At 43.1% G+C, this 15,628-nt stretch overlaps 1 protein-coding gene across 4 annotated transcripts in view; it reads right to left on the bottom strand.

Moving 5' to 3' along the window:
- Positions 1 to 15,628, bottom strand: part of zbtb7a (zinc finger and BTB domain containing 7a) — a 30,435-nt gene that overhangs the window by 9,465 nt on the left and 5,342 nt on the right. For 2 of the 4 annotated variants that reach the window (XM_028028713.1, XM_028028715.1), the window contains exons 2-3: positions 5,291 to 5,854; positions 2,275 to 3,152 (exon numbers count right to left, since the gene is read on the bottom strand). In XM_028028713.1, coding sequence (XP_027884514.1) covers positions 2,275 to 3,152; positions 5,291 to 5,854 — 1,442 coding nt within the window. Of the gene's footprint in view, positions 1 to 2,274; positions 3,153 to 5,290; positions 5,855 to 9,625; positions 9,735 to 15,228; positions 15,401 to 15,628 lie in introns of those variants that run through there. The other 2 variants (XM_028028716.1, XM_028028714.1) reach the window with 2 other exon arrangements.

The following is a 15,628-nucleotide window of genomic DNA, read 5'->3' as shown; positions in this document are numbered from 1 at the left end:
TTTTTTTTCCCCATCAGTGAAGCCACCATACCGCCTTACCTAAGAGGTATCAGGTGTTGCTGACAACAATCTCCCTTTAAAGTGTGGAAGTTGTGAACAATCAAAGAACATTCAAAGTTAGATTTATTAGCTTTTTATCTTCCTTCTGTCTTTCTCTACTGCTTTCCTGATGGAAAACTGAATAAAGAAAAAACCCTTCAAAACGTAAACTGCATTTTCTCTGACGTGCCAAGACTAGGGCTACACAATGCTAACAAAAATCGCTTAATATTGCAATGACAGTATAAATGAGCCACATTCTCCTGACCCTGTCCTTCCATCACTCAGTCAGCTTCAGCATTTCAGCCACCTAAAACAAACAAGTGTGGGCATCAAGAGCACTAAAAGTCTATCCAACAGGCTAAATCTATTTCAGGCATGAAGTGTATCCATGCATGGGACATGAAGAACAATCCTACCAAAGACTGTATCCAACCAGTCCTTTGTGATGATGATATTGCAATACCTATTTCTAAGTGGTATATTGTGCAACTCTAAACCAGACATATCTGCATTTAATTCAGGCTGCGAGAGAGTGACACATTTAGCAGATAACAGGAAGGCTGAATCGAAGCAAAGCTGCTGTTTTATCCTTTTGTGTATGAAACCTACCAGTCGGGGAACATGCTGGATTTGCAAATGTTAGCAACCTGTCACAAATTTCAGATTCAAAGTGATTAACATTTTCTATACGGTTCATACACGCAGAAAGCTGTTTATAGTTAGTAAAGCTAACTGTGCTAATTGTTAATGGAAGATGTTAAATATAGTTTTGAACATCAGCTCCATTATGAATGATTTTGTCTTAAAATGTTAGTAAAACCTTGTTTTACAGAAACTGCTGTCTCGCACCTAAAGTTGCCTATTTCTTCCCATGTAAACATGTAATATCAACAGGTGTAAAGTGTGATGTCTTTTTATAATAAAGAGAAACCAAAATGAACAAAAACTGGTTTTGGCTGGTCAAACCTCAGATTTAAAATCAGTCACAGTATTTTGATCTGTGCATCTCTACTTCTGCAGAATCAAAGTAATCTAATAACATTTCGAAACATGTTTTACTTTGTTGCTCCTTTAACTTATCAGGCTGCCTTGGCCTTCATCTGACTCTTGTCCTTCGTTCCCCCCTTTAGTCTTTGCTCTCTCCCTCTAGCTCCCAATCACTTAAATCGTCTAACCTTCCTACACTTAGGGCTCCTAGTCAAATAAGAGCTGCTAGCATAAGTCCAATTGAGCACGAGTACACACACAGTGCAAATGTCATTTAAGTTAGTATATCAGTTGTCATACAAGCAAATCAGTAAGATCTGTGAGCCAAACATCAAAACTTTAACAAACGAGGGTGACGAGGAAACACACACATATCCGGCAGGCCACAGCATTGGAGCAAAGTAGCCACTGACAGAGGTGAATTATTTAAAGGATAGGAGTGATTTATTACTGAGCGAGGCAAACCCTTAACCCTGATCAAACAGGATTAAGATTACAATGCCGCCCCTTTCCACTGGTGGTCAAATTTAGCTGGAGGATAAATTAAGAATGGTCTTCCTCGTGCTCAAAGGGGTTCTGGATATTTTCAGACAGCAGCGTCTATTTTCACCAAAGGCCAGCTAATTAATTCATTAAAGTAATCATTTCATGGAAAAGGCAAGCCTTCCTAACATGAAAACCCTTCGCACAGATGTCCCCTCCTGTAGATAAGCCATGTCTATCTGTTTTCTAAGGGACACGTAGCAGGTTTTATTTGAGAGGTGAAGGAGTGATAGAGAGCGAGGGGAGGGGGTTGTGTAAATACTCTGCTGTGGGCAATAAGAAGCATAACAGCAGATCAAAAGTTCACATGCCTGCAACCCCCCCGCCTCCCCTCTGTATCAGAATACAGTCCTTTATGGCCCCTTTTCACAAGATAACACATTGATGGCACAGCCTTCTTTTATAGGACCCCTATGTTAAAATTCCAGGACTTTGCCATGAAGGCTGCCACCATAAAACTGACTTTTATAACACTCCCCTCCCTCACAGCATGGGGATGTTGGGAGGAAATCTGTTTAGTATCCTGCCAATCCACAATCATGGTAAACATTTGGACACAGACTGCACTGCCTAATGCAAAGCTAAGGTGGTTAGCGCTAATTCTCCAGCTCTTGGCTTTGTGGTGTTTCCCTCAGCTGGGCCGTTTGTCCAAGACTATTAGCACATGTGACATGAGGTAGTCCCTTCATTAAATGGGCTTACCTGGTAAAGCGCACTTTGCAGATGGCGCATTCATAGGGTTTCTCTCCCGTGTGCGTTCTGATATGGCGGGGTAGCTTGCCTGCACCTTGAATGACCTTCGAGCATATGGGGCACTTCTGGAAGGCCTTAGAACGCATCTTTCTTTCTCCTCCACCTCCCCCAGTGCCGTTCCCTCTCTCCTCCACTGCCCTCTCTCCTCCTGCTGTGTGTTGGCCCGCGCTGCCTCGTGACATCCACAGCGACGGCGGCACGCCATGCACGAGTGATGTGGAAGCTGCGTCTTCGTGCTGCGTGCTGCTGAAATAATTCAAGTAAAATTCCATGTCAGGATCATCCCCGTCTCCCTGCTCCTCCCCGTCCGCACGCTTCTTCTGCCTCTCGATGGAGTCCATCATTTGTTGCAGGAGGGCGCTGGCTGAGCCCCTATCCCTCACCATCGCCTCCCTGCAGCTGTCCTCCACCTCCGCCTCCTGCCGAGACTCAGGGGGGAGGTAGAAGTGGCCGTTCTGAGATGGAGGGTAGTATGATGACCCCAGGTTCACTCCATTGCCCTGAACTGCCTCCCTGTCTTCTTCTTCCTCTTCATCCTCGTCCTCCTCCTCTGGTTCTTGCGCTTGGGGCTGTGACAAGGCTAGGGCCAGCGGGGAGTAGTACTCACCGGGGCCCGCAGGAGCCCCGTTGCTGGGGATGCTCCCGTTACCATGGTTAAAGTGCAGGTGTGTGGGCAGTTCCCTGAGCTCTGGCGTGCTGCAGCTGCTGCTCCAGTGCGCCCCTCTCTGGAAGTACTCCAGGTACTCCCTGGCCTGAATTCGGTTCCCCTGCTCCTTGACTCCTCTGCATTTCCCCTCTTCATCTTCATCTCTTCGCTCACTGCCCGCCTGTGGAAACAGGGAAGGAAACAAAAGCCAGTGAAGGGAAAATTTGCAAGAGCACTGGTGAGAGCTGACTTTAAACACAGTTGGAGAGCTCAGAGCTTTTGTCTTCTAAAAATTATAGCAACTTAGCTTAGTAGGGTTGGTTAAAGTAGACAGGCCAAAATGAAAACTTTTACATCTTGCAGAATATTTCTGCTTTTTATGAAATGCAATAAATAATAGGCAGAAGAACAAAGCCAGCGAGGGAACCACTGTGGTGCTAAAAGCTACTAATGGAACAAAAATCTTGAGATGCCCAGAGAAATTAGGAAATTTTCACCTTGACTGGCAGACTAGGGACATACTGTTCAGATACTCAAAAATCTCATTCTTTTCTAACCAGTGAATGCACCATATCAAAGGACTACCAGATAACGCTAAAAACTCTTTAGTGTGAAAGTTGGTGCTGAGAGAAGAGGACTCAAAGTTGGGTCTTTTTGTTATCAGTCAGGTGTTCGAAGGAAGTTCTTTAAAAGAACTTCAACTTTCAACTGAGGAATGTTGACTGACTGGAAAATCAGAGAGCAGGTGCTTGGTGGCTGGAGGTACATTTTGTTCCTTTGAAATTTTTCAATCAGACCTTTTGGAGTTCTGGTTTTGTTCCCAAATCAAGCCATCAAACATCAGTTTGCACCAGCTATGGGGAGATGCTGTGTTGACTACATATTTATTAAAAGCTAACTCCCACAGAAAGTGGGATAAATGAAAGTATCACCTCAACATTGCTCTGTTTTATCTTTATTTACACTTAAACCTTGTTCGTTATGGAAGATGCTTGGTTTGGAGATCCAAATCATTTGCAAATCCAAAAATTAAAATAATGATCCGGACTCTAAGTAATACACACACAGACTGCTGTTTATAGTTCATATTGTTAACCTCTCAAACCTCGCTAATTGCTGATAAATAAAAAAAAAAAAGCTAAACTACGAGTGAGACATGAACTTCTGCATTTATTTTTGTCTTTATTTTAAAGAAGCAAAACCTGGTTTGACAGAAACTGATCTTTCCCACACTGCTCGACATCATTTCTGCTCCTTTTTTAAATCATTGGTGACCGCTCACAGTAAGAAGCTAGAAAGAAATACTTTGAAGGTTGAAAACTACAAATCTCCTAGAACAATCTGAACTGGTCTAAAATCTGCATATATTGAGACTTTATAAAGCAAATATCTGACCAACAACCAACTTCAGCATTTCCTGCATGATGTTACGGCCCACAATAAAAATCTGAACGTATTATTATGGTATTACATATTACGACAGAGCACATCACTGCTGCAGCTGAAGATGTTGCCCGGCTGTGAGGTGCTGTGTCTGTAGTCTGTGAAGGAGCACGCTGTTCTTCCACAAATACTGTTGGCTCAGCATGAGTAAGTGTTAAACTAACTCCAAGCTGTGGGAGTGTGTTAGGCATAGTGAGAGGCACTGATACAGGCCATGATGTAAGTCTGGTTATGCTGTTTATTGAGGTGGATGGCATGATGACTGTATGCACCATTTTTGATATGAATGAACTAGAGAAAATGAATGCGCAGTAACTTCCAAAACTATTTACACCTCTTTACTTTTACATTCTATCATGCTATGACCAAGAACTTTCATAAAATGTGTTTGATTTTATCTGAGTAATCAACAGAAAGTAGTAGTGCATTGTGAAGTGGGAGGAAATAGTTAAGTTATTTTAAAATAGTCTAAAAATGACATTATAAGTAGTAGTGTGCACTTGTATTCAGTCTTCTTAAGTCTGATGCCCTCCAGTGCAACAAATTATCTTCAGAAATTCTGCCAGCAGAACAAAAACACAAAATATGAAGCTATAGCTACAACAGCAAATTCACGTTAGAATGGTCCAGTCAAAGCCCAGATTTAAGTCTAATTGATTCTACACCAAGAATTGGAAATTTCTGTTTACAGATGCTCTGTCAAAGTTATGTGTGCCTTTGTCTTAATCAATCACATAAAATTGCAGAAATGAGAAAAAGTTGACTAGTTTTTGAAGGCACTGAAACATATCAGCCTTTTAATGTTTTGGTGTCTCAACCTCAGGATTCTGACAGTGAATAGACGAGCTTTGTTATTGTGTTATGGCGATGCCTCACCGGCGAGGAGAGCACTTTGGTGTCCAGCAGGTGAGTACAGACGTCCTGGACGGGAGAGATTTCCAGGAGGCGAGCAGCAGCAAGGATGTCAGCCACGCTGCTGTGACTGACCGTCAACGTCGCTGTGTAGGCAAAGTCCAGCAAAGCTCCCAGAGCCTCTGCTGCCACAAAGTCGATGTTGTAGATGTTCTGCTGGTCGGCGGCGGCCCCTGAAGTGAAGAGCTTGTGGAAGTAAGAGCTGCAGGACGCAAGGATGGAGCGGTGGGCCGGAAACTCCCGGTCCTGGGTGACTAAGAGCACATCGCAAAGGAGCCCACTGAGCCGCTGCTTGTTCAGGCCGCCCAGGACGTCCGCGCTGTGTTCGGGGAAAGGGATCCCCACGGGACCCTCCTCCGCCTCCCCTGCTCCTCCTCGTCTCCCCCCGCCCACAGTGCTTGTTATACCCCGGAGCCGCCTTCCTCCTCTCCCCCCGGCCCCTGACGACATCTTCCACCAGCCTGCCGCCGAGCCGCCAAGCACAGCCCCCACCCGTGTATCCGTCCTGCCGTCTGTCTGTCTGCCTATCTGAAAGCAGAAGACACAGATTACTGATTAGTTTTTTTTGTGGACAGAAAAGTGAGAGGAATATTGATTGACTGAGAGAGAAATCTGCAACATGAGCACTAGCCGCAGCAACACATTTTTAACATGCTATAAAATTTAAGAACAGGGAAAGTGAATCTTACTAAGTAAGTAACTCTATTTAGATCGAACCTTTTCAAGGTAAAGATTTGTATTCACAAATTTCAGCAAAAGCAAATTTAAAAAGATAAGTTTTTAGTGGGCCGGTGGTTGAACCAAATACCAACATGCTTATCCTTTCAGTCAAAAAATCTGTTCCTTTTATATGTTTTGCCTATTATTCTCTTAGAACCTTCAATATGGTGTAACAGCAAAAAAAGCAGATTTATTAATTAGAGATGCAGAAATCAGGCTACACCTGTACCTGTGGCTACAACAACCGAAACAGGATAAAAGTGCTGCAGGCCATTGGTTTGATTTCAACACAAACTTTAAGAATTACAAAATTCAAAAACAAAAACGGCAAAAATAATGCTGTTAGTTTTTCAGACCAAAGATGTTTTTAGCCTTGATACTTTTTAATAAATAGAAAAAAATAAATACTTAAATGTATTTATTTTTTGCTAATTACAATCAAACGATTAACTGGTGCATCACTATTAGTAAGTTAGTCAAAATCTTACTTTCTTATGACAACACATCCCTCCCCCACAAAGTTTCCAAGCACTAAAAGTCATACTTTTAAATTTATTTATTTATTTGGGGCATTTTTAAGCTGCTAAGTCCCGAATCCAACTCTTGAAGTCTGCTAAAGTTAAACTCTCGTCTCCATCTGATTCGAATTTGGACTTCAGTGTGAAAATTTCACATTTCGTCCCATGCAGCGTTGAGACAGTGTCTTGTTCCTCACAACAGCTCCCAATGTATTTTGAGACTGATAAGAAAAAAAACAAAAAACTAAGAAACAGGTGTAGATACAGACTGATGGCAAAACAAACGGCTATATGCAAGACATTAGTTTCCTGTAGTGAATAAATTGTCGTCACCAGAGCTGAATCGTGTTGGTCAGCAGTTTTCTTTGCATAAATACAATGAGTGGGAGAATAAAAAAAGATATTTATGTATTTCACGCGTGCAGGTGGCCAGGTGCCTGTTTCCTTGTATATATGAATACATCCACGGGTGTGTGCACGCACCCGTGCAAGAAATCAAGCAAGAGGTCGTGGAGGACAGATAAGCAGAGGGCTGAGGGGATCAGAGTGCATGCTGGGAGCTGGGCTGTGCAGCCTATGCTCACTCTGTGACAGTTGAGAGCGAGGAAGGAAAGCGAGGGAAGTGGAGGAACAAGAAGGGAGAGGAGAGTGGAGGGATGTAGAGAAGGCTGCGAGGGCAGACCCTGTGGAAAAAAACTCCACAGGAGGAGGAAGAGAATGTACGACAAGTTGCAAAGGAACAGCATTAAAAAGGGAGGTTGTCAATCCGGTCTGAGCTAGTTACCCCACCCTGCGCTGCGTGCCAAGTTTCGGAAAAGGCCTGTCCCCTCGCTCACGTGTGTTTGTGTGCGTGTGTGGGGTGGGAATTAAAATGATTGACTGAAGCTTAGGCGGAGGGGCGGGGTGGGTGGTGGAGGGGTTTCGGCAGAGCGGGCCATCCTCGATTTCTCAGTCACACGAGTGAATACAGTAACATCAATAACACACGGAAATCACACATTATACAAGCACACACAGGACATCCACCTCCCCTCCAACCCCCCTTCACCTCCTCTTCACCATCTGCCAGGCAGACCCCGTAGGGGGGCAAGGGGGGCGGTGGTTGCATTAAATGCGTTGCTCTCTACACGCTTCAAATTACAAGATTACTTCCGATCAATCCTGCTGGTATGTTTGTTTGCTACACCCCACTCCCAAACCTGCCTAACCTGGCTGCCCCTCCTCTTTTAATAGAGTTCACCTTTTTTCTTTGCCTCTGTCCTCTCCTCTCCTCTGCTACGCTTTGTTTTATCTTCTCTAAAGAAATACCTATCTGTGTCCACACCTGTGATGTGCAGATAGGTCTTGGATAGATTTATCTGTCCCTCTGCACCGAGGAACCCGTAAGAGATTAAGATGTTTCTTTCACCCTCTCATCAATAATTAAATGGGTCAAAGAGTGGTCGATTCAGCCAAATGTTATAATGGACATTTAGATAAAAAGCTGCAAGTTCAAATGATAAATATAATGACGTTTGCAATGGTTTGCGAAGCATGATTACCCAGGAAGACACCAACTGGCTCCAAAGCATGGGTTGAATTCCAGCATCCAGGTAAACCAACATTTGGTTTCCAAACCAGTGAACTGTTATGTCATATAGTTCCTATGGTTTAAAGCCCTTTTAATGACAGTCGGAGTAGGTGGAGTTTTCTCTGGTTGTATGGAGTTTAGCTATAGGTGGCCCTAGAAACAATTTGATATTCCAGAGTTACTCCAGAAACCAAAGATCAGAGCAAGGAATGGGAAATGATCAAAATGTTTATCAATACAATATGAAAAAAATCAAGAAAGAAACAGATGTAGTTGTAATGCTGTGTCAACAATTAACTCTAATTAATGGTGTTAATTGTCATGATTGTGATTGCTACCATTCCTGTACAAGTTACTTTTCTACTATTGGTTTCAGGAGAGCGCATTAAACACACGTTCCACGTTAAAATATGACTGAATGCAATAATTACAGTATTTACAGTTTATCTGCACTACTCAATGTATTTGACAATGTGGAAAATACAAAATTAGTAGTTTTACTTTGTCGGGCTATGAGTGAATGGAGTTATATGGATTTAAAGCTAAAAAGAATACAATACGCTACTTAAGAAACACCATAAAATATTATAACATTTTATATTCACATCAACCATCCCTAAGTAAAAAACTAAAAAGGGTTAATTTTCTTCAAAAAAGTACATTTACTTAAAAAGTAGCAAAATCAAAGTATCAGACATTAAATTATTATACCTGTTATATAAACTATTTATTTTGACAGTAATAGGAATAGTTATTGCCTTTTGGTCTTCAGAACATTTTTATTTAAACGTTCTGCGTTAACTCCTTGAAACAGTAAAACAGGGGTGTTTTAAATCAAGGTTATCGTACCATGAGAATGTCATAATGGCCCTTGCTTATTGGAAACATGCTTTCTCCATGGATCTCTTCAATCCTGTTTTTGTGGGCGGCTGACCACATAGGGTCTGAGAACACTGCCAGAGACTTTAACAGAGCTCTACTGAAAACAATCTGTCAGCCATGGCAAAAGCAAATTTTATTACCCTATCCCTCATCTGAATATGTTAAGGGAGGGGAGAGAGACAAAGAGAAATGACACGGGAGGCAAAGAGAGCAGAGTGAAGGGAAGGAAAAGCGAGAGAAAGGGCATCCACATGGCTACCGGTCGTGTCCTTCGCAGGTGGAAACAGATCTCTGCGAGCCCCGTCCAGAGCCGAGTCAACCTGCTTTTCTCTAAAGCACCTGCACTGAACCGGGCTTTGCTGCAAGCCTGCAAATGAGGCTACTGTGTCCCCCATACATCCACAGTTGACCCTGGGTCATGGCTTTGTGAGGTAAAGACGTTGAGCTTGAGGAGGAGATAAAACACACACTTGCACGAACATGCGCACAAACACAAAACTTGATTCAGCGCCAATGGAGCGCAGAGGGACTGCTCTGCATGCAGGAGCAACCTGTCCCTGAATAAACCTGCACAGAACACCGAGAAAGAGGAAACATGGAGCCACAAACCTGATCCTGACACCTCCTCATGGCTTGAAACATTCCTTATCACTAATTCATGCCTGTGGGTGACAAGGCCAGCAATCTAGCACAAAGCGGCACCGCAGCTGTCCGTGTACTTCGTGTTCCACCTTCAGGGAAGGGCCCCTCTCTTTGGCGCTTGGGCCACAAGCGCCCAGGCCTGCTTTGCAAGTCAAACCACCGTCTCAACGCGCAGAGCCAACCCATCCCATCTCCACCCTCACCTCATTCAACTCATCCGCAACATCTCTTCGCCCCCTCCCATATATCTGTACAACAGTGTTTTGTAAGAGGAGTTTCTGTTTTTGCTGGGGGCGGGGGGTTCTTTCTGCAGTTGACCGAACATGGCGTGTGTCAACATCTGCACGGAGACAGTTGGAGCCAATTTGCTTGTCACTGTCTTAGACAGACGCCTGCCTGATATCGAGGTGTGACGGGAGTTAGCAGGAATGGTTCTTATTTAGGCTGACATGGTTCATGTTGTGGAGCGTCTCAAAAATTTCCACCCTGAAAGTTTCTCTGACTTTGGCAGACACATACCAGTCATTCCTAGATACTAGTGAACAAACTGTTAACCGTGCGCAACCCCAGATGTTTCTCAGATAAGGGAAGACATAGACTACAGAGTCATTTTAAAAATGCACAACAACCAAAACAGTAGCCCCCATAAAAACACAGCTTGGTCTGAAATGCAAATGATCTCTCCCCTGTCTCTCCTTTAACTTTCTATTTCCTCAAATTTGAGAGTTTGAAAATTTTACTGTTGGGTAATACAAATTTGCACACTTCAAAAATACAGAAACATACAAGAGAACAAGTAAAATAGGCACATTCCAGTATGATATTCTCATGGCATGAAACAATTGGTAAAAACACAACACTATTAGAGTTATTACAAATTCCTAACAAAAATGAATAGCAGGATATGACTGACCTCATTTAAAACAGAAAAGCAAAAACTGCTGCTACTGACACTAAAATAACATGTTGAAGAGTTACCCTCATCATGACGTTATCTACAATACTTATTTCTTGTCATTTCATTTTGACACATAAACTTAGGTGACTAAACTATGACTAATTTGCAAAAGTTTTATCCTTTGGACAAACATATTCTACCTCGTTGTTGCTCTGCTCTTAAAAGAGTAATACTTAAAGCATAACAAGTCCACCTTGTGAGTTATTTGGGTCACTTACAATAAATACATGCTTCTGATAGCTTGCCGACTACAACATTACCAAAAAGAGTGTGATTGTCCGAAACCAGAAATATTTGTGAGCTGCTGAATATGTTTGTATTGTAAGCAACAGGAGAAATTCACAATAATAACTTTCTTTCAATAAGCTGCAGCAACATGTGGGGGAGGGGAGACACAGGAGTTGTAATGCTCTGTGCTTCACGCTGTCTGCGAAAACTCATCACTCTGGCACATTTGCATCTGATTAAAATGTAAGAAATTTATGATTTAAAAAATTGCACATTTGATAGCATAATCCTTTTAAACCTTGACATACATTGAGTTTCAGATAATGAAAATAATTCACAAGTTCTGCACATTTGTACAACAGGATCTTCTCACTCAGATCTAGAAGGCTCCACTCTGAACCAAGTGGACAAGCGAACATGACAGGGCTTCGGGGGGTTAGGAAAAGTGGATTTTGAGTAACTGCCACTGCTCAGTGACTCATTGTTGGCCAAAGTGGAAGGAAACCTCACTGGCCGTGCTGGGAGCAAAGCAGGAAGTAGGCTAGTGACTGATAAAACCTAAAGTTGTATGGGCTGGTCGAGGCCTGGCGGCTTTCACTAGAAACTAACCAGGAAGTGCTGCCAAAACACGGAGCCAGTGAGAAGCTGGTGGGCGAGACCGGGCATTAAACTCACAAGATCGCTCATAACTTGAGAGCAAACGGAGGCCCAGGAATCTGGCTCAGATGTCAATGATAAACTCGGGATGAATTACTGTTGGACCTGGTATAACCTGCTACAGTAAAAGAAAAGGTAACCACCCTGAAGACAGGGGAGTGGGGGTGGTTGGGCAACTGCACAGGTGTCACGTTGGGTAGTTGAAAATGACTTTCAAACCCTCTTAAAGCAACAAACTTTTTAACATAAAAAACTAAAAGATTGTTTTTTTCCTCTCAATTTTCCTTTGTATTCAAAGAAGACAAAGCCATAGTAATTCAGTTTAAGGTACTTTAACATATTCTGGGGTTTTTTTTCAAACAATGAGGGATAATAAGCAGTTAAAATCTTACCAGCAGGAGATAATTTAAATGGCATCTTTATTTAGTATAAATAATTATTGTTATTATTTGGACTTAGCCCAAGAGGAACCAAAGGAACTTTTTTGAATTAGAGTTTTTCACAAAGAAGCACATGATTATTTATGGAGGACATGGAAGTTGGAGGCAGTGCAGCATTGGTGATCTTTCTGTGTGAAAGGTTAACCATATAAGTAAAGCAGTGTACAAATCAACAGAACAGTATTGAGTTAAACTGTCATAACATATTTGCATTTTACACCACTTTTATATCAGACAATTACTCTGACTGGAAACACTTTACATCTAACGTGCTCAGTAAATGTTTTACACAGGAAGATTATGGGTGATGTTGTGCCTCCGACCTCCATTCTCCGTGTAAATAATCATCAGCTTCTGTGTATAAAACCACTCAACACAAAAGTTACTTAAAGGTTCATAAAACTGCATTTAAACAAACCACTCTGGCTTTTTGAGACTGAAGTTGTTTTGGGAATGCAAAGTCCACTTTGGTCTTGGCCTCTCTTGGCTAGCACTCAGATTCCACCTAATCAACAACTAAACTGTATTTATGTTAAATGAAGTTGCAAAATGAGTTGAAAACTACAGGTCTAATATCATCCATCCATAAACCTTGAAAGCCACCTCATCTGAGAAACTCTGAATTATTATTATTAAGGAGTACGTCATGCTTTTCATACAGCTTTACACACTAAGACGTCATGAAATGGCATTCGCACCTATTATGCATTTGTAATATAAGATTACAATTACACAAGTCATCAGGTATTACAGTTTTCCCCCCATTTTCTTACCATCTTGTTTAATAAGTTAACATGTTGACAACCTGGTGGTGATACGGAAAGCTCATGTCCAGCAGGTTAACTGGTCAAACAGCAAACACTGGCTGCACCGTGCTGCACATGCTCAGCCTGACAGGGAAAGAGGACTTCCTGTGAGTCTGTGGCAGGCGTGTAACAGAACCCGCTCTGTTATCAGATGACCAGCTCTCCTCTTGCTCTGTCTCCCTGTCCGTACTGTCTGACCCCCTTGCCCCCCACAACCACCCTAGCCCCGCCTCCTTCTTTTCCTCTCATCTGTTGCTCTCATCTCATCATTGCTCCATCTCTGTCTCAGACTGTGCACTGCATAGTATCCACCACATCACCCACTTCCCCTTTCCACTGCTGAGGAGGCAAAGCTGTGCGGACCCACCCGCCTCCCTGTGTCTCGCCATACTTTAATGCAACCCACACATCGTCTTTCTCTTGTTTCACTGTAAACCAAGTAACTACATCAGCAAGCAGACAGTGTCGGACCGGTCACACATCCTTCTAGTCGCTTGGCCTGTATCTATTAACAATAAATCAATAAATGTTTGGGGTTTTCTGTCAATTTTGTAAACACGTCCATCTCCTCCGATTCAATGTATTTTATAATTTATCAATACAATCCTTAACTCGAACACTGTGATAATGTAAGTGAAGCCTTCCCCTTCTTCTTGAAAAACATCTCGAGCCACACTCTCTTGCTCTTAATTTGATCAGGTTGTGTGTTAAACTCTGCACAATAAATGTCCCAGAAGAGAACAGAAGAAGCCCCTTTACTGCCCCTGGTCTTCAGCATAACAACAGAAAAACAACAGAGAGGGGTCTGTCTGTCTAGCCAGGCTGGAAGCTGTGGTATATTAAGCAGCTGACCAGGGGAACCAAACATCATGGAGGGGGGAAGTGAAGCTGCATTCACTAAGCAAGAGGCAAATGAAACAACTCCAACTGTAAATGTGTAAGTCTTTACAAATGTATTTATGTAAAAAAAAAAAAAAAAAAAGAAGCAGCCCGGAAACACTCCTTATAAAACTCTATCTCCTGTATGAGCCATCTTGACACATAGATAAACCTTTACACAAACAATATGACAGCTACATGTATATCGCTGTATACTGCCAGCTTTTTACTCTGAAATAAAGCCTCACACTGCCACGGAGACATCACACAACCTGTCCTCTCGGTCTGCCTGAACCTGCTAGTTTTGGGCCATCGTGGTGCAGGCACAAACATACAGGAATATCAAACTGTATTCAGCCTCACCGCCAAATTGATGGGTGGTGTCTTGGACCTGCCCACAGTCACTGAAGTCCCCTGCAATTCCTCTGGAGTCTATTGTTGGTAACACAGACGCGCATGCACACACACGTGCACGCACGCTCACACATACAAACACATATGGCGTCCTAGTTTAACCTCTTGCTGGAATTCACTAGAAATAACCATGCTCTTCATTCATAGGGCAAGGAACATTCAAAAGACAGTATTTACAATAATTAATCAAGTTTTTTATTTTTTATTTTACCTTAAGCTGAACAAGAAGAAGCGATCAACTTAATTTACACCAGCATTATGAAAGACTTTCCCATAAAATGGGCGTACTGTGCTCGTCAATTACCCTCTCCATGCCCGCACATTTGTAAAAACGGGTTTAACAAGTATGCAAAGCCAAAAAGAAAAAAAAAAGCCTCTGGTTATCGAGGAAGACAGTCAGGGCTGCTGTGAAGTTTCTAAACCACTGGTTTAAAAAAGAAAGCCTTACATGGCGGCAGGGCAGATTACAATCTGGTCTTAACAAGATGCTGGTGAGGATGGGGGAGTTGAGCGGTAAAGAGAGAAGGAACGTCATAAGATTGAGTAGCTGTGAACGACTGAAATCAATCTACAAACGCTTAAGCTCTTTGGGGACGGTTACACAAAGTTGCCGGAGCTTAAGTTTTGTTTTAATATTGCACAGACTCAGCCACGGCAGCCTGCCGTGTCAGGGAGAGGGGATTCAGCCGTCAGGAACTGTGTCACCTATTCTCCGCCTCATTAAGACGAGATGTCACTTAGTTAAGTTTCTAAAACTATTACTCAACACCTGTGCCACAGTAGCTATCAGCCACAGCTCAGCAAAGTATCTGATGGGGCGGTTTCTATAGAATTACTCTGAAAGCCCCTGAAGAAAAAGAAGCAGCAGTGATACAGGATGTGCAAATATTGTCATCTTCTCACTCTTCTAATATTAGCAGTTACTCTACCTAATTAACCACAACTTGACAGATTCAAAACAACACATGTGATGTAGGGTAAAACATCCGAAGGCAATAAAGCAAACTTCAGCAGATAGTCAATGCGGCACCTGACCGGTTTGTCAACCCCTGCTCTGTCTTCAAGTGGGTCAAGAACTCTGAACTCTATCAAGACACTCTGGTATTTACTTTCCCTGCTTGCTTCCCCTCTCCTCTAAATCCCAGCCCAAAGACACCATGTGTGTGTGGATGTCCTCGCAATGCTTACCGAATAGGCAGAAAATATTTCTCGGGACCTCTCTGCCTTCCCCTGCTTTGCCGGCCAGTTCTGCTGTCTGTGTCTCTGGGCAGGGCTAGAGCATTACCAGGCAGGAAACTTGTGAGTGGCCCTAGTCATACAGGCAAGCCCTTGCCTGATCCCACACAGACACCTACCCGCCCCCATCCCATCCACCACCACCCTCTATTTTCAGCCCACAACTCCGCTCCTGCATCCCCTCGCCTCATTGGCTTCGCAGCGGCCAACTCGCCACACCTCCTCGCAGGGATAGGCTGACGGCTGTTCCCTTTCCTTCATGGCCGAGGGCAAGGCACTCTGGGATATAGAGGCAGAAACCCAATGTCACCTGGTATCCACAGCCCCCGCTGCAGACTACGAGTCCCATCTT

Source organism: Xiphophorus couchianus, chromosome 9, assembly GCF_001444195.1.
Source record: "Xiphophorus couchianus chromosome 9, X_couchianus-1.0, whole genome shotgun sequence".
Lineage (NCBI taxonomy): Eukaryota > Metazoa > Chordata > Actinopteri > Cyprinodontiformes > Poeciliidae > Xiphophorus > Xiphophorus couchianus.
Note: the sequence above shows the minus strand (reverse complement) of the source record. Positions and strands in the feature narration are given on the sequence as shown.